The sequence below is a fragment of the Triturus cristatus genome, chromosome 5_2 (genome assembly GCF_964204655.1).
Source record: "Triturus cristatus chromosome 5_2, aTriCri1.1, whole genome shotgun sequence".
Taxonomy (NCBI): domain Eukaryota; kingdom Metazoa; phylum Chordata; class Amphibia; order Caudata; family Salamandridae; genus Triturus; species Triturus cristatus.
In genome coordinates, this window is record NC_140588.1 from 610,737,682 (window position 1) to 610,762,654 (window position 24,973).

Below are 24,973 nucleotides of genomic sequence, written 5' to 3' on the forward strand. Positions count from 1 at the left end.
TTGGGTTTTGTTGTTTTCCTTGTGTGGCGGCGGAGCTCAGACCCAATTTCTTCATCTACCCACATTGCCAAACCAAGTAGTTTTGCTGTGAGATTTATTGATTTCTCCAAGGCATGCTTTGGGCGTTTTATGTTAGGGCACTAGCTCCAGCCACACAATCGGTGTACTTTATTGGAAGAAATATGGAAATGCTCGGCAATACGAACATTGTGATCCCAGAATCTTCTGGAAATTTTTCTCACTGAAATGTGAGGAAAATGCATGTTTTTAGCCAAAGTTTCAGGTTTGCACGCAGCTTAGGTAATAAAATTCCATTGGATCTCACAAGTCACAGCTCCCTGAGTGCTGTAGGGTTTGCTGGGTTTGCTGGGTTTGCTGGGCGGCAGTTGCGCTAGGGCCCAAATTCCACAGCTGCGAACAATGTGAAAAAAGCATTGATTTTGCTTGGTGAAATGGAATGTCTCCAAGTCGCGTTTTGGGGTGTTTTGTTTCATAGGAAGTAGGCCCATCAACTCAAGTGGGGCACCGTTTTTGTTAGAAGATCTGTGACAACACAGAATAATGCAACATTTGTTATTATCAATTGGATTTCTCTGCATTTTTCTTCTTCAAAATGTAAGCCAGTGTGCAAAAAGAGGACATTTTGCAAAATGCCGTGTGCAGCACATGATAATATGGCTAACCCCAAATTCACAAATGTACAAATAACCACTGTTCCTAAATCCAGTACTTATGAACATTTCAGAAATGCTTAGGTTTCCTTCATACCCATTTTTATCACTAGATTTTACCATATGAATTGCTACATGGTAGATATAATATAAAAACTCCTTATAAGCGGCAGCTCAGTTTTTTGCTCCGGGTATCACGTTTATGGAAAACCTACAAGCCCTATATGTCTTTGAAGGCTGATGGGTCTGACATACTTAACGGTATATTAACTTTGTAAATCTGCTATCATGACAAAAATTTCAGATGACAACATTGTCATGGATTGCTATTTTGTTCAGTGCACAAAAGAGGGAAAACCTCACAATGTATGTACTCCTAACATTTTAAAAGGTCAAATTAACTGGTCTCAATATATATCAAAGTGGAAAGGGATCTGCACCCAGGTGAATCGATACCACCCTTGTGTCACATGGATATATTAGTAGGACCCTCACCCACTGCACCTAGTGTGAGTGAGTGGGCTCAACGGGGTTTGTAAGCAGAGCTTTTACTAAAACCTAAGTGTAAGTTAAAAAAGGCTTCAGGATCCTAATTCTTGTTTATTAATAAGGCCCTTTAGTGAGGATACATACTGTTTAATGTTCTAAGAGTGTAATGACAACTAACATCTATCGCTCAGTAAAGTTGATATGTTTCAGCCTGTTAAAAGTGCCTCTCAGTTTCAGCAACCCAGATCTCTTGACTGGGGGTGAATGTTCCCATGAGGCACAGGGTCAAGACTGATTTGCATATGGCCAGGTCTAAACTGGGGTGGCATGGTGAGCAAAAGAATAATGGATTTAACCCAGATCTCTTGACTGGGGTTGAATGTTTTGATTTGTTCTGCATTCCGTCCATCAATTGTGTGTCTTTTGCTTTCTCGCCCTAAGTGCGCCAGGTATGACCAGACGTGGGTCCTGGGCTCACTGTGCCACTGGAATCAAGCTATCCTGGCTGAAGAGGGGTGAAACCCCGAAACCGGTCCTAGGATGCTTGTTTCCGGTCCAGGGAGGACCTGGCTTGGCAGTTCGGGCTGGACTGTTCCCATGAGGCACAGGGTCAAGACTGATTTGCATAAGGCCAGGTGTAAACTGGGTTGGCATGGTGATCAAAAGAATGATGGATTTAACCCAGATCTCTTGACTGGGGGTGAATGTTTTGATTTGTTCTGCATTCCGTCCATCAATTGTGTGTCTTTTACTTTCTCGCCCTAAGTACGCCAGGTATGTCCAGACGTGGGTCCTGGGCTCACTGTGCCACTGGAATCAAGCTATCCTGGCTGAAGAGGGGTGAAACCCCGAAACCGGTCCTAGGATGCTTGTTTCCGGTCCAGGGAGGACCTGGCTTGGCAGTTCGGGCTGGACTGTTCCCATGAGGCACAGGGTCAAGACTGATTTGCATATGGCCAGGTCTAATCTGGGGTGGCATGGTGAGCAAAAGAATGATGGATTTAACCCAGATCTCTTGATTGGGAGTGAATGTTTTGATTTGTTCTGCATTCCGTCCATCAATTGTGTGTCTTTTGCTCTCAGATTTAGCAGGCTTTCTTCAGGACCAAGTAAAACCGTAGATTTTCTACAGATTGTGTTAAATAGCAACTCCTAATGCTGGTTTACACAGTACGCTAAACATGAAGCATGCTTTTCCCTCTATTGGTCTCTGAAATAGAAAATACAAAAGCAATTTTGCTAAGCAGTGAATCACGCCACTGATCATGTAATTGTCTCATGCTTTTGCACACTTAGATTATCGTGTGCCAAACGTGGCATGCAGACACGTAAGTGTCCTCTCAGATGACAGACAAGACATATATATATATATATACAGACATAAAACACACACATAAAGGTAAATAAAATTAAATTATAATAGCCAGTAGTATTAAGCATGCACTCGCAATTTCTAAAACTTCAGGTTCCGTGAGGTAGTGGGTGTGGGGGCGATCCCTGCCTTCACACTCTAAGAGGATAGCAATCACAGTGTTTACCCTTTGTTTTATAAAAAGGAGAGGGGGGTTCCTAAAGATAAAGCTCAATTATCCTGTTTCCCACAGCACTACACCAAGGGACATCGTCCTCCCTTGCACCTATTCAGGTCCCCACACTCCTCCGTTTATGGCCAGCCCTGAATCAGGCTGTCTTTTATGTAGAGTGAGGAAGTCATGTGACCAAAGTCACATGGTCCCTAAAGGAGGAGTGCTGGCCTGCAGGAATGCTGGGAAATGTAGTCCCGCTTCCAAATTTCCCTTGGTGCTTAAAGGAAAGAGTGTGGCGAAGGACTCCCAAGTTCACCTATTGGTGGAGAAGGGGTCACATGTGGGGGGAGAGATGGGAAATGTAGTCCCATATCCCCATAGATGTGGTCTTGTTGATCTATGGAGAGCAGTGCAAGGCAACAACAGAAAGAGGGAAGAGAAAAGGAAAAAGCCCCGTACTAAGGGGAAAGATAAAAATGTTTTACGACGCAGTGATGTGAATAATATGATGAAAACATACACCTATGAACACAACCAGTGTCAGACAGCAGTCCGTATTTATTAATGTCAGTTACATTCCACCATGGGATATCATCATTCAGTCCATTTTTATGTGTGGATCATTTATAAATCCAGTGCTGTTCCTCTCAAATAAATTTCTTTCCACATTCCTTGTCTACGCTATGACATGTTCCAGAATGACCCACTTAAGGTCTTTTACGGAGTGTCCAGCAGTGATGTAATGTTCCGTCATTTTGGTGGTAATGTGTCTACAACTGATGTTACTCCTATGTTTGCAGATTCTTGTGCTTATTTTTTGAGTCGTCATGCCTACATATCTGAGTTTGCATGGACAGGCTATCAGGTATATGAGCTGTTTAGTGTTGCAGTTTGTAGGTCTTCGTAATTGCCAAGGAGTGTGTAAGACTGGGTCAATTTCTTTCATTGGTGCGTTCAGGTCCGATGGCAGAAGCTGCATTGACCACACGAGTAGTGGCCTGTTACCCCTGGAAGACCTAGTGCACTGTGAATCGTATACTCTGATTACAATTTGGCTCTGTGTCTGGTGTGGACAAGTGTATCCTGCAGGATTTTTGCTCTTTTGTTAGAAGAGAGGGGATTGTGCCACTGTCTGGGTTCTGTGTTTAGAATGCACCAATTGAGTTTAACAATCTTTTTGACGCAGTCCGAGCAGATGTTGTATGTGCTGACAAATACCAGAAGGGGTTCTGTTTTTTCTTTTGGTTGCGTTTCTAGTAGTAAACCTCGATTCCAGTTTCTCACATGTTTTCTAAATGATTTTCTCAGGGTAGTCGCATGCCCTCAGTTTGTCTGGCAGATAGTCTGCTTGGTGTTTAAAGTCTTGCTATTTTGTTTTACTTATTTTCAGTATTTTTTTATTTCAATGATTAGTGTCTATAAGAAAACCTTCAGGGATCTACATAAATGACTCCTTGGTGAATTCAGAATGTCTTCTACTTTCCCAGAAATATATAGCCTTCTAGGATCATCCATAGGTTTTGTACCTGTTTCCACTACAAAATGCAAGTTGGTTGAAAGCACAGAAATTGGGACAAATTCACTACCTCTTAGAAAAATGCAAAAACTGGCAAAAAGATTTTTTGAGCCAGCTCTGATTGTTCCTGAAAGCTGTGAAAATTGTGTTCTTGACACATCAAAACAACATTCTGATGCCATTTTTAGAAAACAATAACACCCAGATTATTGCACAGTATTTATTTTCCATTGCTCCCAGAAAATAACTCCATAATTTAGCTATATTTTGGCTATTTTGTCAGTGCCCTCCTGGTGAATCCTCAAAGAGTGGATACTTTTAGATTCCTAAGGATGTTGGAAAAAGTATGCAAATTTGGTGTGGATACCTAATGTGGAAATAAGTGACCCAGATATCTCCAATTTATAACCCTTTTAAGCCCACTAACACATTATTGTAATGCATTTTTTTTAAATTGGCCAACAGATTTACACTAACAGAGAGAGAAAGGGAAGATGATTGATGTCCATTTTGTTGGTTATCATTTGTCTGTGATTATAGAGGTTTCATGTCTCTCTTTCCCTCTACCCTTTTCTCCATTTCTTCATTTAATGTGTTACTTGACTCACTTCTTTTCTTGTTTTAGGAAGGAATGGGGCTTGGAACCTTTTTTGCCACCCTCCCTTCTACAAAATGTGAAAGAAAAAAACTTGAGAAAAGCTCTCTCTCAACAGCTAAAAACTCACCAGAACCATCTGCCAAGTGGCACAACGGTAAGGATGCTAATGAACAGTATTCAATTATTCATTTACTTATGTGACAGCTGTAGAATATCACTTTTTCACTGAGATTCCCATCTAGTTCAGGGTAAAATGTATATTACCTAGTGGATAGTTTGTAAAACTCAAACATTTCCTGTTAGACTAATTTTGCAAATGATTTGGGAACAAAATGTTTTGCTTGAACAACAAAAGTTTCTTTGAACCAGTTTGTTGTTGGTATACTTTGTGACTTCTGTATGTATAGTATGCCTTCACGTTCATTTTCCATGCAATATATCAGACAAGTACATTTTGTGGAATGCATGTAATTCCATATAATTCTAGAATTTGTATGTGTATTTTTCCCCAAATATTTGGGGGCAGTTTCGCACACCTTTAATTGTGACTACTGGGTTTTTGTACCTGATAATCAGCTCCTGAATACATGTGCTCTTTGATAACACTAAAAAGAATATTTCCATGAAATTGTTATACTTGATCATGACCTTTTAGTAAGTAGGCTGTAATGTGCATGCACGTCACAAAATGTAGATGTGTTCTAAAAGGTTATGATCCCCTGCCTAGTGTGTACAAATGCAAAGTACAATGTCTCGCTGCAACCTAAAACACAGACTCAAAAGCAATGCTTGTGCAAGTAGCAGTTTTAACAGAAGTCTTCTTTGGCTCAGTATTTAGTTTCACTAACATCTGTTAGTGACCTATGAAAGTCATTGCTACATCATATATGTAATCAAGTTAAATACAATCAATTAAAACATTGCATTTTTATGAGGTCTATTGCTAATGTGACTTTTCCATAAATTGTCATATTGCCTTCTTGAAAGTTAACCATTCATATCTTGTCCGCTTCAGGGTTGTCGCTCAAGCTGAGCCTCCTACAGCTCTGATGTAACTTGTGTTTTCACTCTTCATTAACTCTTAGAGAGATGTGACCGACTGAGATCCACCAAAGCCTTCTGTAAAAATAAAGCCTTCCTGGAATGTGAAGGTGAAAGTGTCATAGAATGCCTATCAAAGCATTCTATGACAATTTCACCTTCACATGACAGGGTTACAGTAGACCTGAAGGAGTTTTTCACCACAGAGGATGGGAGAAAACTTGTCCTGAATGAGTGGTGTTTGTTCTTCCAAAGGCCAGATTGGACTGCCTTTGAGAAGAGTTAGGATAGAGAGGTGGAACTGTAGGCTCAGATACTGTGGGATTGTTTTGCAGCCAACCACTCTTAAGAAGGGAACCACATGGGACCAAGGATGAATAAAAGATTGGGCTCAAGGAGAAGATTTACCAAGGAAGTGAACACCTTAAGGAATCAAGGGTGGGGCATAATTCTGACCCTCTGACTCCATGAAATTGAGAGCCTGATTTAAAGTTTGGCGGATGGGTAGCCCAGTACAAACATTACATATTTTCTTATTACAAGTGCATTATATTCTAAGGCACTTGTATTTAGGAGGACTGGATTTCCATCCCTAGCAAACTCTATACCTATCGTAGTGCCTGCCACTGTTCTTTACGAGCCCTCCACTGTCCTGCAGGTGGTGTCAGGAGTAGGATTTTCAGGCTGCAGTTTAGATGTTCAGTTTATAGCATTAACTGTGAAGTCATGTAGAAAGACAGAGACCATTGCAGGTGCTGGCTCACAATGACTGAAGGTTGCTGAAGCCTGTCCTATGAGACCATCAGAGGCACTACCCAAGATAGTTGTATCTTTTGTAATTGAGCACTCACCACCTCTGCCCAAAATTTAACAGCTATTCTCTAAATATCAATAAGATGAAAACCTACTTTACATTAGTTACTAGAATAGCTAGCGAGGTCAGTTGGCTGTGAAACAACAGCGATCATTATGATTCTATTGCGCTTTGTCTCTCTCCAGTCCACCTACGTAACCACCTATCTATCAGCGCCAAACCATATCAGGATGCAAAAAGACCTTTCCAGAACAGCTGGACCTGAATCCTAGCTAGACCTGAAACTTGAATATTACTGCTAGAGAGATAACGAAGGGAATATAGGAATAAATGACAAAGTCATGCCATACACATTTATATAAAGAATAATTGCCATAGGTGGAAGTCACTCCAAACCTTGGAATCAGTGATACCATTTGTTACAAACATTTCTTAGAAACACCACTAGTTGAAACAAAAACATAGATTCAACAGCATTCAGGGTAGCCCTACAAAAACATTACTAGAGCTACAGCCTTCCACAGAGCTAAGTGACTTGCACATGCATCCTCAAAGAGCAATTCGGGGACACAGGTCATCAAAACAAACTCCAAAAAGACATAAGAGATCCTACAGTACTAAAGATTTGAATGGCATGTTGGGAATCAAAGAAACAGTTCCACCTTTGGTCTGAGTCCTGCAATTCTGTAACTGTGTGCTGCGGGTTATATTGCTGGTAAGTGTTCCTACTCTATTAATGATAACGGGAAGAAGAAGAAAGAGCTAGGTATGTTCTGTGCTTCAACTGAAAATGAAAAATATTCATATTTTATTATTGACACGATAGAAGGGAAAGAGGAACAGGCTTTATTGGACATGGGGTTGAAGTCAATCAGTAGTTTGAACACCTTTGTAGAGTCATGGTTCATGTTGTGAAGTTTCTGTCTGGTGTATCGATGGTCAACAGAAGATATATCCACCAGTACAAGCCTCAATAGAGTTTGGAGACATAGGTTCCTTTCATTAATTGGCAGTTATCTTATACCTTTATTAGGTAGTTTTTGGGAAAGCAAAATTCCTTATGCTGGAACTCCTTCCATATGTATTTATCAGTGGTTTCTCCCTCTCTCACCGCAGCGAGCTGCTCATGGTGGGTGACCTCAGAATCTGATCTCTGGCACGTTGTGATTATGAAACATACGTTTTGTAGCATTAATATGCTGTGTGTATCACTTTCCAGTATCATTGATTGTAGACCGAGGGTGCTGTGTCTATGGTTTCCTTTATTTTTTGTAGCTCTGTAATTAGGCCGGAATGTGTCATACTTGTGTCTCTGGGTCCATATACAGATGTGATTTTGAGAGTACATACAATTTCAGATCTTGTTATAGAGGTATGTGTAGAAGGAGAGATTTTCATGTACCATGATCCCTGTTATCTTGATATAAAGGTGCTATCTTTGCCAGTATTTTGTGTGGGCTTTGTGCATATGTATTTCATTTGCTGTACTGCTGTGACAGTGTTCATTTTTACAATCATACATTTACATCATGTGCAACATCACACCTTTCTTGATCTTGTCTGTGCTGTTTAGTTAAAATTTCACAGCGGCTCGATACCAAAATGTTACAACCTGATTCTCCCCTAGAAGGTGAAAGTCTACACAGTAGATTCACAGCCAACAGCAGAGACAAGGTTGATCACACTCACAGCCCACATTTTACTTTACCTTGCATGTAAAGATAATGGGGCCAAATGTACGACTATTTTTTACGGTCACAAACGGGATATCGGCACGTCTGGGACCGCAAAATTGGTCTGCCACATGTACAAACCCTATTTTGTGAGTCGGTAACCTATTACCGACTCGCAAAATAGGGTTTGGGACTTGCTATTAGGAAGGGGGGTGCCAAGGGCGTCCCTTCCTAATAGCGACTCACACTTCAATGTACAACTGTTTTGCGACTGCAATTGTGGTCACAAAACACTCCCCGTTTATCACCTACTCCAAGTAGGTGGTAAGCCACTCGCAAACGACAAGGGGTCCCCAGGGGATCCCTTTCCCCTTGTGAATGGATGCAAAAATATTTTTTAAGATCAGGCAGTGGTCCCACGGACCACTGCCTACTCTTAAAGGATGAAACTGAAACGTTTCTTTTTTCTTTTTCAAATGCATCCAATTTTCCTTAAAGGAAAACAGGGTGCATTTAAAAAAAGAAAACATGCTTTATTTAAAAAGCAGTCACAGACATGGTGGTCTGATGAACCTAGAAGGCCACCATCCCTGGGAGTGCTAGCCATACCCAATGGGGTCGCGAATTGCACCTGCCTCATGAATATTAATGAAGCATGCAATTTGCGAACCCATTAGGAATCACAAACAGTGTCTCAGACATTGTTGTAAATTTCATTTTGCGAGTCGCAAATTGTGAGTCGTAAAATGACACAATTTGTGACTCACAAATTGTAAGGGTCGTACATTTGTCCTCATAGACTTGTAAGTAAGAGCTAGCATTTTATTACACCTCAAAAATGTATGAGCACAGAGACAAAGGCTTCTAGGTAGCGTTTTACTCCACCTTACAAAATGTCTAAGCACATGGACAAAGGTTTCTAGCTTGTGTTTAACTCCACCTCTGAAAATGTATGAGCACAGGGACAAAGGAATCTAGTCAAGCCGACCTTAGTTTCATCTACATATTCAGTTTGTGGCTAAGGAAGGTGAAGAATTCTATTTGTCTTCTCAGTTCTAGAACCAACCACCCTAGGCCACAATTTTTTTATTTTTACATGTGATAGTCTTCTGTGGTTAATTCTAGTCTTTGGGTCTGATTCACAAAGGTAAACTTACACTTTTGTGTAGGTTTACTATTGTATGCTATTCACAAAGAGATTTGCGAGTAGTATCTTTACAAGTGCATAGACACCACACTCGTAAAGATGGTACTCTTAAAGCCATTTGTGAATAGCGTACAATTGCAAACGTACACAAAAGTGTAAGCTTACCTTTGTTAATCAGGCCCTATGATAATTGTAAAATTTCAATATTTTTAGGTTTTTATTGTATTTTAAAATAGTTCAGATACACTAAGAGGAAAATGTTTTAACCTTTATAAATGTATTATTTATCATTTGATTTATTAAACAGTACTTCCCAACATGTTTTAAATGGTAAAATGGTAATACTAATCTGATAACCATGTCACATCATTAGTATTTAACCCTTTCACTGCTAGGCCTTTTTACGCCCCAGTGCTAAGCCTTTTTTTGGCTATTTGGGGCAGTTCATGATAGAGCCTTCATACATTTTTGTACACATAAACTATCCAGGGCACATTTGGGTCCTTCATTTTCCAACATCCTCAGGATTTTACAGGTTTTTAGGGTTTGTGGATTCCTTTGGAGGGGACTGATAAAGTAGCCAAAATATAGCAATATTTTGAGTTTTTTTGGGAAAAATAGGAAAAAAGTGTTCTGGCTAAAAGTGTCTTTTTTTCATAAAAATGGCATCAAGGAATGGTTTGATGTGCTGAAGTCACCATCTTCCCAGCTTTCAGGAACATGCAGAGCCGAATTAAAAAACAGATTTCTTACCACAGTTTTGGCATTTTTCTAAGAGGCAGCCCATTTTTTCTATTTTATTGTGCTTTCAACCTACTTCCAGTTTGTGGTCCAAACCAGTGTGAAACTCATGGGTGATCCAGGAAAGTTATATATTTCTGAAAAGTAGACACAATTCCAAATACAGCAAGGGTTCATTTGTGTAGATCCCGCAAGGTTTTCCCTCCACAAAATAACCAAAGAAATATTGAAAACAATTAGGAAAAAAAGCCATTTGTGACAATGTTTTCATCTGTAACTTTTCCCCACAATGGTTAATTTAGAAGAGCAATGCACCATCACGTTCGATTGACCCTTTTGGTTGGGGGAGGAATATATAGGATTTTTAGGTTCACCAAGAACCCGAGGTATCCGGAACCAACAACTGAGCCACACTTTACAATTGGTTTTTCATTGTGTACTGAGTAGAGAACAATCCATATCAGGCGGGCAACTAGAGCCAAATTTCGGGGGGGGCTGAAAAAGATTTCGGGGGGGGGCTAAGTCTTCCAGCCATATGCAGAGTGGCTGTAAGAAGGGGCGAAAACGCAACAAAAGCCTCATTAACGTGTAAATGGTCTTTTAAAGACCCGTGAACTTTGTGAAGTACTCAGGTGCGGCTGTAATTAGACGGACGCCAGCCCGCGAGGCTGTCTCAGCCGGGCTGACACACATGACGGGGGGGGCTGAAGCCCGGTGAGCCCAATGGGTGTTGTGCGCCTGATCCATATGGTGAAATATATGTAGAGTGAAAAAAGGCTACTGAAATGGGCACAAGATATGGAGTTTAGGAGCAATGGTTGTTTGTACATCTTTGAATTTGTACGTACCCGTAGAGGGTATTTTTCAAAATGTCTAATTTCTTGCATACTGGCTTACATTTCAAAGGCACTAATGCAGCAAAATCCAGTATGTATTCTATGCTCCCACATGTCTTCTGATAAAAATGGCATTTCTCTTTTGAGGGTAGGCCTAGTCCCTGCAACAGGAAAAAGCCCAAAATGCAACATGGATGCATCACAGTTTTTCAATTCAACACAATCTGTTTTTTGAAAAGTGAGTAGCTGTGGATTTTGGGCTCTAGCTCAACTGGCACCTTAAGAAACCTAGCAAATCTGTAAATTTTTAAAACCAGACACCAAGGAAAATCCAGGATGGGGTGACTTGTGTGGCTCTCTCCAGGTTGTTTTGCACAAAATACCTTACAAACCTCAAACTTTGAATACAAAAACACATTTTCCTCATATTTTCATGATGGAACATCTGGATTCTTTGGCGAGCCACAAACGTCCTTCCACCAAGTATTCCCCTAAGTCTTCTGTTAAAAATTATACCTCACTTGTGTGGGTAAGCAGAGTGCCCGAGAAAAGAAATGGCACAAAACGCAACATGGATGCATCACATTTGCACTCCCAACTGACCTATATTTTGTAAAGTGGGTAGCTGTAGATTTTGGTCCCTAGCTCACCCAGCACCTAAGGGAAACCTAGCAAACTTGTAATTTTTTTAAAGCTAGTGGAATCAAGGATTGGGTGACTTGCACAGAATCCCTTGCAAACCTCAAACTTTGACTAACAAAACACATTTTCCTCACATTTCTGTGATGGAAAGTTCTGGAATCTGCAACGAGCCACAAACTCCTTTTCACCCAGCATCCCCCTAATTCTTCTGATAAAAATGGTACCTCACTTCTGTGGGTAGGCCTATTGCCCATGACAGGAAATGGCCTAAAATGCAAGATGGGTAGGTCACATTTTTCCACTCAAAAATGGCCTTTTTTTTGCAAAGTGGTTAGCTGTGGAATTTGGGCCCTAGCTCAGCTGGCACTTAGGGGAACTTAGCAAACCTGCACTTTTTTGAAAACTAGACACATTGGGGAAACCAGGATGGGATGCCTTGTGTGGCTCTCACCAGGCTGTTTTACCCAGAATCCCTTGCACACTTCAAACCTGGACTAAAAAACACAATTTCCTCACATTTCAGTGATGGAAAGTTCTGGAATCTGTGGGGAGCTACTAACATCCTTCCACCCCACAATACAATGTGGAGACGTAAACATTTCCTGTCACAATTGGCAATGGAGATAGCACTATTTTTTGGGCTAGGGATCTACGGCCACCCAGGAAATATACCAAACCCAGACATTTCTGAAAACTAGACATCCAGAGGAATCCAAGGTGGTAGCCTCACGTGGATACCACAAAACTTTCTTACCTATAATGCTCTGCAAACCTCAAAATTTACCTAAAATTGCACATTTCTCGTACATGTCTGTGACGTAAACTTCCGTAATCAGCAGGAATCCACAACATATCTACCACCAAGCCTTCTCCTACTTGTTCCGATAAAAATCCTACCTCACTTTTGTGTCTGGGCCTACTGCACGTGACAGGCAAGCATCAAACCAAGGTTAATGGGAGTCTCGTGGACCGACTGTCATTGACCCTGGTTTGACTTGTGCCTGTTGAGGGCACCAGGAAAAGGCCCACACGTGGCGTAGCATTTTTATGATTTGCCCATCAGGTACCTAGCAGTGTAAAATGAAGTACAAAATATAACAGATATAAAATACAGTTTTAAGTGCTACAATAAGCACAAATACAGGATTCTAGAGGTGGGCGAAGCAACAAATTAATAGGGACAGTCTTGCCAGAGCCAAGGATCTGCCTGGGCTGTAATAATTTGTGCATGAGCCAATCCCTGTCCTAAAAATAGTTAACATCAGAATCATGCAGAAAACATCATGTGAGTTGCTTTAATATGCAGAAGCATTTCGTCCTAATAAAGCAGACGTTTTTTGTACAGCACACACCCTGAACTCACGTATTGATAGGTGCTCTCATATGTGATAATGTAGAAAAAGGAGGCGCTGTAAAATAAAATATTTGCCTAGGATCACACATTTTGATCAAGCAGGGATGTCTTTTATTGGTCCCAGGATATCTGGTTTCATATTATGCAATTCATCCACTAGATGGCTACTTCTTTCCCTCCTTTTAAATATTAAAGATTTATGCTTTGTTTTTAATTCATGTTGCAAGATGGTAGCGCATGGGTGGTAGGCAGAAGCCGAATTAAAGCTCAGTTCGTTTTGGGCTTGAGTATGCACGATGCCTATAGATAAAGCCTAAAATGGCTCACCCACCTCTACAGGATGCTAGCAAAATAGCAAAGAAAAGAATAGGGTTCTTCTTTTGCCCTGATAACATTGGGTTATGTTGGATAAATGCTTGAGTTGATTTTTTACTCAAAAATCTGTTTGATCAAGAATCATACTTTTTTTGCAACACAGGTTTATTGAGTTTTCCACAAAAGAACATCAACACATTACAGTACAGACTGTCATATCAGGCACATTACATGCATACAAGAAAATTATATATCTATCAGTGTGTTGCCATATCGAAGCGGTATACAATACCAGCCATTCAGCCGCTTCAGGGTTGCAACAAATTCTCGCCACCCCACCAAAAAGTCCAACATATACCCAAAACAACTCACTCACTTCCCCAAGTCCCTAGCCAAATAATATGCATTGATGTATTATTACAATGCCATGGTCAACGGCATATGTAGTTTGAGCAGTATTTAAGAAGAGAACAGCTCGAGGGTGGAGCAGGCCCCCACCTACCTCTCTTTGAGATACATCCTTCGTCAGGTCGACGGTCGCAGTGGGATGTGTCCAGTGGGTAATCCCAAACCTGCAGTGTTCTATATGTACCTTTCATCTGGGGGAGAACTAGCCATAGAAGAAGATTATGGGTCTCTCATTGTGTTCAACACATTATCTCATGCTCACGCTTTGTCCATGGATTCCATCCCTCACTCATTCAACAAGACACCACTCTCATACTCCACCAAGCTCCTTTTCCAATTTTTCAATACTTGGCCTTCTGGTAGCCTTCTGATTTAGTGTTATCTGGCGCTTAGCTAGGATCAGACCCAGATTAATAAATCTGGTTGTGACCCTACATTTGGCAGGGTGTGGGTATAAATGCAGCAAATACGCCATCAGGGATCGTGAAATATTCCCGTTGGTAACATTGTTAATGAAGTTGATAACTTGTGTCCAATACTTTCAGAGGGAAGTGCAATCCCATACAATTCTGCCCCCTCTTCCTCGCACCTGGGACATGATATATGGGCAGTGCTGTAGAATTTATTAATTTTACCCAGCATACGGTACACTCTATTGAGTAGGTAAAAATTGAATAACTTAAATCTAGCATTTCTATAGACCTTAGGTACCTGCTCCAAACGTTTTGACCAGTCCACATCAGCAATCGGCCCTCAAGTATCTGCGGCCCATTTATCCTGCAGACCAAATGGTGGGGAAATAATAGCAGTTCAAAGTGCTTGATATAAGCCTGTGATTGCCTTATGGGTGCCTGTGGTGGTGCATATAGTATGACAGCCCTGGTGTCTGGATCCCCAGTCGTTTCTGATCGTTGCTACAGTTGCTCTGTACATGAAAAACTGACCAGCTGTTAGATCGAACTCTGCCTGCAGTTCTTCAAAAGGTAGCAGTTCCCCTGATTGTAAAAAATCCCCTAATCTGTCAATGCCAGATGCCTCCCACTCTACAAGACCTCTTCAGCTCCTTGTGTGCGGCAGCACCGACAGGTGTCATAACAGTATGTCAGGAGAGTAGGGACCTCTGTAAGCAATGCAGCCAGTAGTGTTTAGCAACCGCTAGTGTTCTATGGCCCCTTAGTTTAGTGTGCTTGAGGTTCAACAGCAGTTGGAGTTACCCCCGATATGTCGGGAGTGATACATCAGTTATTGCCGCATTTGTTTTGCGTATACCCATTTTTTGAACCATAGCAGCTGAGCTGACAGATAATACATATCGAAGTGTTGGGCCTCTAAGCCGCCCTCCGTAATGGGGCACTGAAGTTTGGATAGTGCCACCCTGCCCTTCCGTTACCCCATATCAAGTCAATTAGCAGAGCATCAATTTCCTGGGATGTACTCTCAGGGATGATTAGCAGCAGGGCTGAGAAGTAATAGAGCAACCTTGGTAGGACCACTGTTTTAGCAATAGCAATTACCCATGCCACCGAAAGTGTCAGAGTCTTCCAAAAGTATATTCCAGACCACATTTCATTCACTGTTGCTAAACATTACCCTGAAGTAGATCATGATTGTTGCAGTATATCTTCACCCCCAAATATTTCAGACATGTGGGTTCCCGCACCAGTGCCTGTGGCACCTGAGTCAGTTCCGGTATTGCATCAACAGGAACCAGACTATTTTTTTGCCAATTAATGTACCGCCCAACATCTCTCCGAAGGGATCCAACAGCCCAACAGCCCTTGCTGATTCCAGCTTCACATCCTTTAAAAAACGCAGCATATCATGTGCATACATGGCAATATGGTGGTGCATTTCCTGCACTACTAGGCCTTCATAATGAACCTATGACCGTGTATTACAAGCTAAAAGTTCCATACCAGGGCAAACAGCAGTGGCGACAGTGGGCATCCCAGCCATTGTCCACGTCCCACTGTATACGCCTCTGCGGTCAGGCCCCCTGTCTTGATACGGGCAGTGGGGCTCGATTACTGGAGTTTAGTCCAGCTCATGAATCCCCCACACCCCCAGTTTCATTCTCTCCATCACTCTGTAAAGGTACTGCCGGTTCAGGTTGTCAAAGACTTTTTCGATATCCACTGGCTCCCGGCTATGAAAGGTATCATCCATCAGAATATTTAGGAGCTCCTGTATATTGTCGGCTGTGCTGCAGCCTGAAATAACGGCTGCCTGTCCTGATGTACCAGTCACGACATTTAGTGCAGATTGCCAAGTTCCTTCACTGCTTTATGAACATCTGCAAATTTGTGGGCTAGTTCATCAGTTTAAGGGCAATAAAACTCTACCTTGAGTCCATCAGATCCTGGCACTTTTCCCCACGCCATGTTCTTCACTGCAGCTTTAGTTTTGTCTACAGTAATATTGTTACCCATCATCTCAGTCTCCCCCACAGTGATATCCAGAAGCAGGCAGGGGCTTTTAAAAAATCATCAATCTCACAATGTCACTAATAGGTAACACCCTGGTATAGAAAAGTATAATACTGTTGTAACTGGCTTAAATACCCTGCCACACATCTTAGATTGAAGCTCTAATATCAGTGACCCTCATTTTGTGGGATTGGCCAATCATGCCAGTAGGTCCCAGCCTTGTCCGGCTCTGCGTGTGCCATAATCCTATATACCAGAGAGACAAAACAGCGAAGATTTTCTATATATTCTGCAAGTTTCTCTTTCAGTTCTAACAGTAATTGTTGTAGTGCAGGTTTCCCTGGTCTCTCCCTCTCCACAGTCCTAAGCATCTCTTACTGGGCTTCAACATCCTACACCACAGTTTGATTCACCCCCACTGTTTCAGCTATGCATTGCCCGTGAATTGCTGTTTAAAAGCATCCCACTCCAACTGTGCTCTGGTGTCAGTTTTCTCATTTTCAGCAAAATAAATCCTATACTCTCCCAGATAGCATGTTGAAAGAGCTGGCCCTCAAGAGTTTTGACCTTCAATCTCCAGTGAGGAAGGCCAGAACATTCTGTTACCCATACAAACAATACATGATAGGATTGTGATACGATATTGTTCTAGACAAATACTCAACATTCTGAATTGTTCTATGAACATTCGGCATGCAAAGAAATGTGTCTAGGTGAACATGAAACTTGTGCATTCCCAAGAATAAGGTATAGGCTCTATTGGGTGAGTACACCTCCGTGATTCTATGACCTGCGCTCTGTAAATTTTCATTCTAGTCGCATTACTGGGGAGTCATGCAGAGGTGGGGGGGATCTATTTAGCACCGGGTCTACAACACTATTAAAATCCCTTTGAATTCTTATTGACTGTGGCATATAGGGTGCAATGACTCTTGAAATCTGTCTAAAAAAACAGCTTGGTCTGTTTTAGGGGCATAAACATTAACTATATTTATGCCTCTCTCACCCAGGCATCCAGTTATCACCCCATATCTTTCAGCTGTGTCCACTACTTCTCCCATCACTTGAAATGTAACCCCTGGTCTCACCCAGATAAGGATCCCCCTCGCAAATGTGGAATAATGGGTGTGATATATATGACCTCTACATCTTTGCTAGCACTTCAGTGTCAGTCAGGTGGGCTTCTTGCAGTAGGGCATTATGGACTCCCCTTCTCTTGGGGTAGCTGTAAAATGTATACCATTTAGATATATTATTCAACCCCCTGACATTCCATGACATGACCTAATATCTCATTGAGTTTGCCATTCACTATATATACACAAATACATCATGAACTAGGCAGAGGTGCCCTCCCTGGTCCCCCATGTTTCTCTGCCCATGGCAAAACCAGAAAACAGTGAAACATGCAACTGGACCACGAAAGCCCCCCTTCCGAACACCAGTACCCCAGAATAGTACAGCTGACATCCCCCATCCAAACTAGTAATACTACAAGAGGCTTAATTTGAGGTAGAGCTGAATTAGAATCCAACGTGGAGATCGATGCCCTCTCCAAGTCTGTGTCATGTGCGTTATCATCCTCTATGTTTGACTATGGGCTTGCTCCAGCTATTTTCAATGTTGCCGCAACCCCTGCTAGCAGCTGTTCTTGATGAACTTGCGATTTAGTTGGGATAGTATGCCAGCCTTGTCTAGTACATTTACTATTTTTCTATTTTGTGACAGTCACTGTCTTGTTGAAGTTTGGGAAGTTTTTTTCCTGCGGCTGTTGTTTGATCCACTCCCATACCTCGCGTGGATTAACAAATAATTGCACTCCATCTCCCGAGGACAGCCTGAGTCTGGTGAGAAAGAGCAGTGCATATTAGATTCCCATAAGGGGGAGACATTTTTGTTGCCTTGATGAATGATGCTTATTGTTTTTGCGCCACTCTGGTAAAGTCTGGGAATAACATTACTTTGATGTTGCCCAGCAGCAATCCCTTCTTCGCCCTTTTCTATCATATGACGTGGTCACGATCCATATAGTGCAACAGTTTGGCCGCCACATGGTGGTGGGGTGCTCCCAGAGGAGGGGTCTTGCTGGTACTCCGTGGGCCTGCTCCAAAGCAAAGAAAGGGCAAAGGCCTTCAGGTGCAATCTCAGATTTAATCCAACTCTCCAAGAAAGCTATCATGTTGGTTACCCAGCTCATCCTGGCAGGCCTATTAGCTGGATGTTGTTTTTCTTGGCTCCATTTTTGGCATCCTCCACTCGATAATCCAAGTCCTTGACCCTTCTCTCCAGGGCCAATATTTGACCGTTTAAGAACTCTACTTCAGGGAGAGGTCTCCTACTTCTGTTAATTCGTTTTAAGCCTGTCAGCCAACCTGTGATGATCATCATGCAGTATCCCTTTGTTTAACACTACAGCATCCATTTTAAGTTCCAGTGCTTCTCTTGTGTCTTTGATCGCCTTAACACTAGTGTCCAAGGTAGCCCTTGGAGGACCTCCTGCAGCGCCAGAGAAGCCATGTTCTCTGTCCTCCATATCACTGCCTGTGGGTGTTGCAGTATAGCGGGGGTCTTGCTGTAGAACTGAGGTCATAGCACAAAGGCTGTTTGCAGCCACTCATCAGGCCAGTTCTTCTTCTCCACAGAGATCTCCACCATATGGCTATGTATATCACTTATTTAGTGCCACTCCACTATGAGGAAGCCCTGCTCCAGCGACACCAGCCCTGTACAGCAGTGCATGAGGGGTGGTACGGGATCTCTGGCCATCCATCTGAGGGACAAATTAAACAGCAATCTTGCCCCTCTGTCGCACTCACCCACCAAGCACCATATCCTCAAGTCCAGGCACTAGTCTCCAGTCTAGCCCTACCAAGGGCTCCTCGGCACCCAGATTGATGCCACACCTCCAACAACACCGTTGGCTGTGCACCACAGTGCAGGGAGGAAGGCAACCACACCATGGGGCTTCCCTAGCCTAGCTGTGTGCCGCTCCCTGCTTAGCCGCACGCCGCTTCAACAGTATGCAACCCCCACTTCTGGGTTCCAAGTTTCATTTAACAATACATCTGACTCAGCTCTGCTCACGGCCCGGCTCCACCATCATTTCACTTCTGCTATGCCTGTCCTTTCTGCCACACAGTCAGGCTCAGACCAGTAACATACCACACCGAAAGGACACCAACGTCCGTATCCCACTGCTGGAGTTTTTAAGCTAGGCCCAGCAGTGTCTCTGGTCTCTCTTCAGCTGTGCTCCTGCAGCCCACAACAATTACAGTGTGACCACCACCATCATGATTCGGCACTTTTTTTTCTCCGCGGCCCGTTTAAGGGTGTACTTAGCATCTAGGAGGCTAGCTTGTCTACCCCCGAGGTAATGGCAGGCAGACACCACTATGCAAATCCCTAATCAGGCGAGGAAGGCCAATATTCAGACAGGATGGTGCCAGATGGCCATGTTCCGCCAGAAGCCACTTCATTGGTGTCAGGCCATGCCCCTCTGATCAAAGACAATACTTAATATGAAGGGATGCAAAAAAAAAAAAATGTCCAAACAGCAATATGATGGAGTGTCTGACCACGCATTTCAGAACAAAATTATTATTTCTTTTAAATATTGGCCTTGTATTGTATATTTTCTAAATAGAGATTTAACATTGCTCACATTTTATGGATAAGCACCGTGACTTGATCATTCAAAGTCATTTCTATTTATCTATAAGCGTAGTATTGATTTAGGGAGACTTTTAATGCCTCATTGAGTGATTAATCAAGAAAGTAATTGTGGTAGTGAATAGATGCCGATGGTTTCTTTCATTCCAACAGCCATAGGTGAGGGATCCTCTCATTAACAAGTTTAAGCCCTTCAAACCTACATTATGCAATAAATGATTAAAGGTTCATGCTTTTGATCACATACTTTTAAACAGCAGGTGTCAATATGCATTGTCAGTAAAGAGTATAAGTAACCAATCAGTTTGCTGATTTTCCTGTAGCTTGTTCCATACAAAATGTATTAAATTCAATAACGCCTATTCCAGCAATATGACATTCGTATGTGTCATGTGCCTATCTTTTGAAAGAACATAGAATGTTACATCTCTAGTTGGTCATTAGAATTCTGTGGTAAAGAAACAGTAGAGGACTGGGCTCAGACGGTTTCTTCTTTTGGAACAGTATGTTTCACTGTGTATGTCAGACTTCTTTTTGAAGCTAGTCAAGATGCAGTTTGTGAATTTACAGAATAGGTGACCTTATTTGTGCTTTCTAGACCACTATCTAAAGTTTCCATGTAGAAATTATGTATTCTCTCAGAGACAGCGCATCAAATCTCCGCAGCTATCGCAAAAGGGAGAGAGGTTTCAGCATTTTTTCAGAGGGTGAAATCACATTCCAACTTACCACAGTTTCTAACAGCATTGGCATAGCCAATAGGTCTCGCTTTTGGGACCTTATAAGTGTTTAGCCATGCAACAGTTGCATAACTGAAAACTTATAAGGTCCCAAAAGCGAGACCTATTGGCTATGCCAATGCTTGTATCTGTTTATCACTGCTCTGTAGTAATGGCGGTGCAGGGGTGCCACCATTACTACATAGAAGTAATAAACAGGAAAAAAAATACCTGGCTCACGGAGAACAACAAAGCGGTCGTGCGGCCGCGAAAGTGAGGTGCCCGCGCACATGCACTGTAGCTCTAGGCTACAGTGGTAGCACTTTTTTGAGCCCTCACAAAAAGTCTCACCAGACCAGCGCATGCGCTGGGTCAGGCGAGACCTAAAAATGAGTGTGGTACCACCAATGCATTATTGAATTAACTGTTGTTTAAAATCCCTTCTCTGTACTCTGTATTAGGACCTTCACAAATAGCCCTGTTGCTCCGAGAGAAAAAGTAGCAGAGCTTAAACATGGCAACATTTAAAATTCATGTAACCTGCAATTTACATAGTATCACGAAAAATACATGCAAGTTTACGAGTCGTTTATTGAATTTTCCCCAAATTTCCAGTGTCTGAGTTACAATAGCAATATTTTCCCAAGAGGGTGGCACTCCTACGTACTTATCACCTTGGGTGCAAATTTTTGCGATTCACAATTAGGAAATTGCAAACACCTATTTATTAAAGTGTTGTTGACACATTTAACAATTGCTAATGGGGTCGCAATTGGCCTACTTAATTAATATTCATGAGGTGACCCAATGGGAACCGCTAAAAACAGAGGGATGGTGGCCGGCTGGGGACAGCAGACCACCGTGTCTGTGTTTGCTTTTAAATGAAGCAGCGTTTTTTTTAAATGTAGCCTGTTTTCCTTAAAAGAAAACAGAAAGCGGTTATAATAAAAAATAAAAAAATTCTTTACATTTTTTTAGAGTAGGCAGTGGTCCGTGGCACCACTGCCTGCTCTTAAAAAGTATTTTCTCATACGTTCACAAAAGGGAAGGTGTCCCTGGGTGACCCCTTTCCGTCTGTAAATGGGTTACCACCCAGTTGAATTTGGTGGTAAAAAGCGAATGTTTCGACTGCATTTCAGTCGCAAAACATTCATACATACCACTGTGAGTCACTATAAGGAAGGGGAGCCCTTAACACGCCCTTTCCTAATACTGAATCGCTAACCTATTTTGGTACATACAAAATGGCTTTTTACCTTTGCAAAGGGCCCGATTCTGTGAATCAGCCCGTTTGCGACCGAGAAAAAGCTATATAGATGTGGCCCTTTGTGACTCTAATGCATTTTATCAAGCATATAGCTCTACTGTTCTATTAGGGCAGATCAGCATTGCACTCTAAACAGACAATCAAAAAGTGCCATTATTGTAAATCGAGCTTTGTATCCTTTTACAGACCTGTATTTATACAGTGTGCCCTGGGGGCACAACAAGCGTGTGCGCCCAGTTTGCGCACCCACTGGGGCACAATGGTATATATTCAGAAGGTCCCCATGCAGAGGGAATCACTTTGCCTCTGCACCTGCTCTGTATTACCAACGTGGGTGCAGAGGCAAACATGCTTTTAAGAGGCACGCTGAACGTGCACTACAAAAAGGTGGTGCTCTTTCACTGCTCCTCCTATAGGCAGCCCTCTTGGGGGCCCTTTTGGACTCCTCAGAGATCCCCCTCAAGTGATACACGAGGCAGCTTTTAAACAGCTGCTCCGAATTTAACTCGAATCCGTTGCCCCCCAGGGCAGCTCAAGTTTGCAGCCGCCCTGGGGGTAGCGCATTCATTCTAATACAGTGCACTTTAATTGTTTGTGCAGGGCGCACCTTTTGAAGGGTAAGAGGTGGCACAAACAAGGAAAGCACACCGTATTCGTCATACGGCCCCAGATGATTGGGTTAGATCCCTTAACACAATATTAAGAAAGCAGCATGTGAAGATGTCTGTTCTTCGGTTGTTCATAGCCCACTAATTGTCTGATAATATTTCAACTGCAAAACTGGTGAGGAGAGATTCATTTTCTAATGGTTCCCTTGTGATTTATAGCCCTACAGTAGTCCCACTGCATCGAGAAAATCTGTTATTGATTCCACACAAACTGCTTTCTTGTTATTGTTTTCCCCCGCCTATTTTCCCCAAATCCTGGATTACCTGTTTTTTTTTGCAGGTGTCAGCAACCCAGGCCAAGCTGCAGTATCTGCGTATCTTGAACGAGGTTCCAACGTTTGCAGGAGTCCTGTTTACCACCGTGGGAATGGTAATTGTTGCATCCTGTAGTGAGTAGCCTCACCCAAAATCTGTAGCTCCCTCACAGCCGAGAGCCCACTTTCCTGCTTCCATTGTCAGCCCTGGCAGCCGAACACTGAACACTTCACTTCACCTATTCACCTTCCAGAAGCAACCTCTTGGTTATTGCTCGTCCATGTTTATTATCGGCAAGCTCCTCCATGTTCTTCCCCGCCATCTTTAGCAGCTGCCTTGTGGGATTGTTTTCGTTTCCATAACCATCACCTCGTTTATGCATTTACAAATATTGCCGTAAATGAAGGGTGATAAGTCCATCTTTATTATTGGCAAGCTCCATGTTCTTCTCCGCCATCTTTACCAGTTGCCTTGTGGGATTGTTTTCGTTTTCATAACCACCACTACGATTATGCATTTACAAATGTTACCATAAATGTGTAAATGGAGAGTGATTACAAAAAAGTGTTTTATGTGTAAATGAAGAGTGCAATGTTTTTTTTTAATGTCGTGAATTTTGCAGTTTGATAATTAGAAAATCTGGTGAGGCGTTTTGCTTTTATAATTTCTGTTGCATTATTGATTAGATTGATTTGCCCTGGTACTTCGTAACAGAAATAGCTGTATAAAATATACTTCAAAAGAGAGGAAAGAAGGCATTATAATTTTCAAAATATCTAGCTCCAAGACTATATTAAAAAAGGCCAATTTCATTCCAACTTGAAAAAAAAATGGGTGGAAGCATGGGGCTAGTATTCAACACTCTAAGACAAAAAGACAACATAGGTACATTTATTGGACACGATGGAGGACCACTTATGGCAATAGAGGTGGACAATTTTATGATCTTAGCTATCCATATTGACACTGGAGTCCGTGTTTTGAACTCCTTTCAGGGTAATAATATAGAAACTATTTTGCTAACTACATCAGTCACATACCCATGAACATATACCTGATTTAAGCGTAAGACCAACTGTAACCAAAGGAGTCCACCCAGCTCCTGCTCTATGCCAGCACTGCTGAACACCAGTTTTCAGTATGCTCAGACTGCAGAAAGTCCCACTTGGTTATTACAGGGATGAAACAAAAGTTAGATTCTTGCACAAAACGTTGTTACTATTGTTAATCCTGAGACCAACCACCTTGATTAAAGAAACACCACTCATGCGTACCACGCAGGGTCGCTTGGAACCACAGAGAATGTCTTCACATAATCGTTTTGCTTCACTTTTTCAAATGTAAACTCATCTCAGGGAATGAGGTAGAGGAGAAAAAATCAGGCAAGTTCTGGGGATCTAGAAAGACATGTTATGTTATGTTATGTTATATAGCTTGTAGAGCGCACAGCTGCCCCAGTAAAGGGGCGTCCCGACGCTAATAACAGTCAAATGGAAAGACCACCAGAAAGGGCTCAGGAACCTACGGTGACGGAAAAGATTAGTCTTTATTGCCTTACGGAACGCCAAGTAGTTTTTCAAACTGCGAATAGGCAAAGGGAGAGAATTCCATAGCTTGGCTGCCCGAGTGCTGAAAGAGCACCCTCCGGCCCGTACTCTCCTCACCCTCGGAACTACCGCCCGATGTTGGTCCATAGAACAAAGTTGGCAGGAGGGAATGTAGGGTGAGAGCAAGGTGGCTAAAATGCCAGGTGAAGATGAATTCAAGATTTTAAAAGCGAGGCACAGGGACTTGAACTCCACACGTCTGGCCACTGGCAACCAATGTAGTTGGTGGATGGCGGCAGAGGTGGAGCAGTTTCTTGGGAGGCTTCTGGCCGCCGCATTCTGAACCCTCTGTAATCTCAAGATCTCTGACTTGTTGGTCCCCAAGTAGAGAGAGCTGGTGTAGTCCAATCTCGACAAGATAGCAGCCTGAATGATAATCTGCCGAGTGGACAGGTCAAAGTATCCTAACAATTGTTTACGCCCCCGCAAAATGCCGATACAGGTCCCTGCCACTTTCTTTGTTTGGGCCTGGAAGCTGAGAGCCGAATCCACCCAGATTCTTTACCAACAGCTTGGGGGTAGGGGCAGCACCCAGAGTTGTGGGCCACCAGGGCTCATTCCACAGTTTTTCATCCCACCCGACCAACAGAA

General features: G+C 42.4%; 1 protein-coding gene across 1 annotated transcript in view; it reads left to right on the forward strand.

The window, feature by feature from the left end:
• FRMPD3 (FERM and PDZ domain containing 3) overlaps positions 1-24,973 on the forward strand; it is a 1,009,771-nt gene that overhangs the window by 762,408 nt on the left and 222,390 nt on the right. The window contains exons 10-11 of the mRNA XM_085607691.1: positions 4,828-4,954; positions 22,801-22,890. Coding sequence (XP_085463817.1) covers positions 4,828-4,954; positions 22,801-22,890 — 217 coding nt within the window. The remainder of the gene's footprint in view (positions 1-4,827; positions 4,955-22,800; positions 22,891-24,973) is intronic.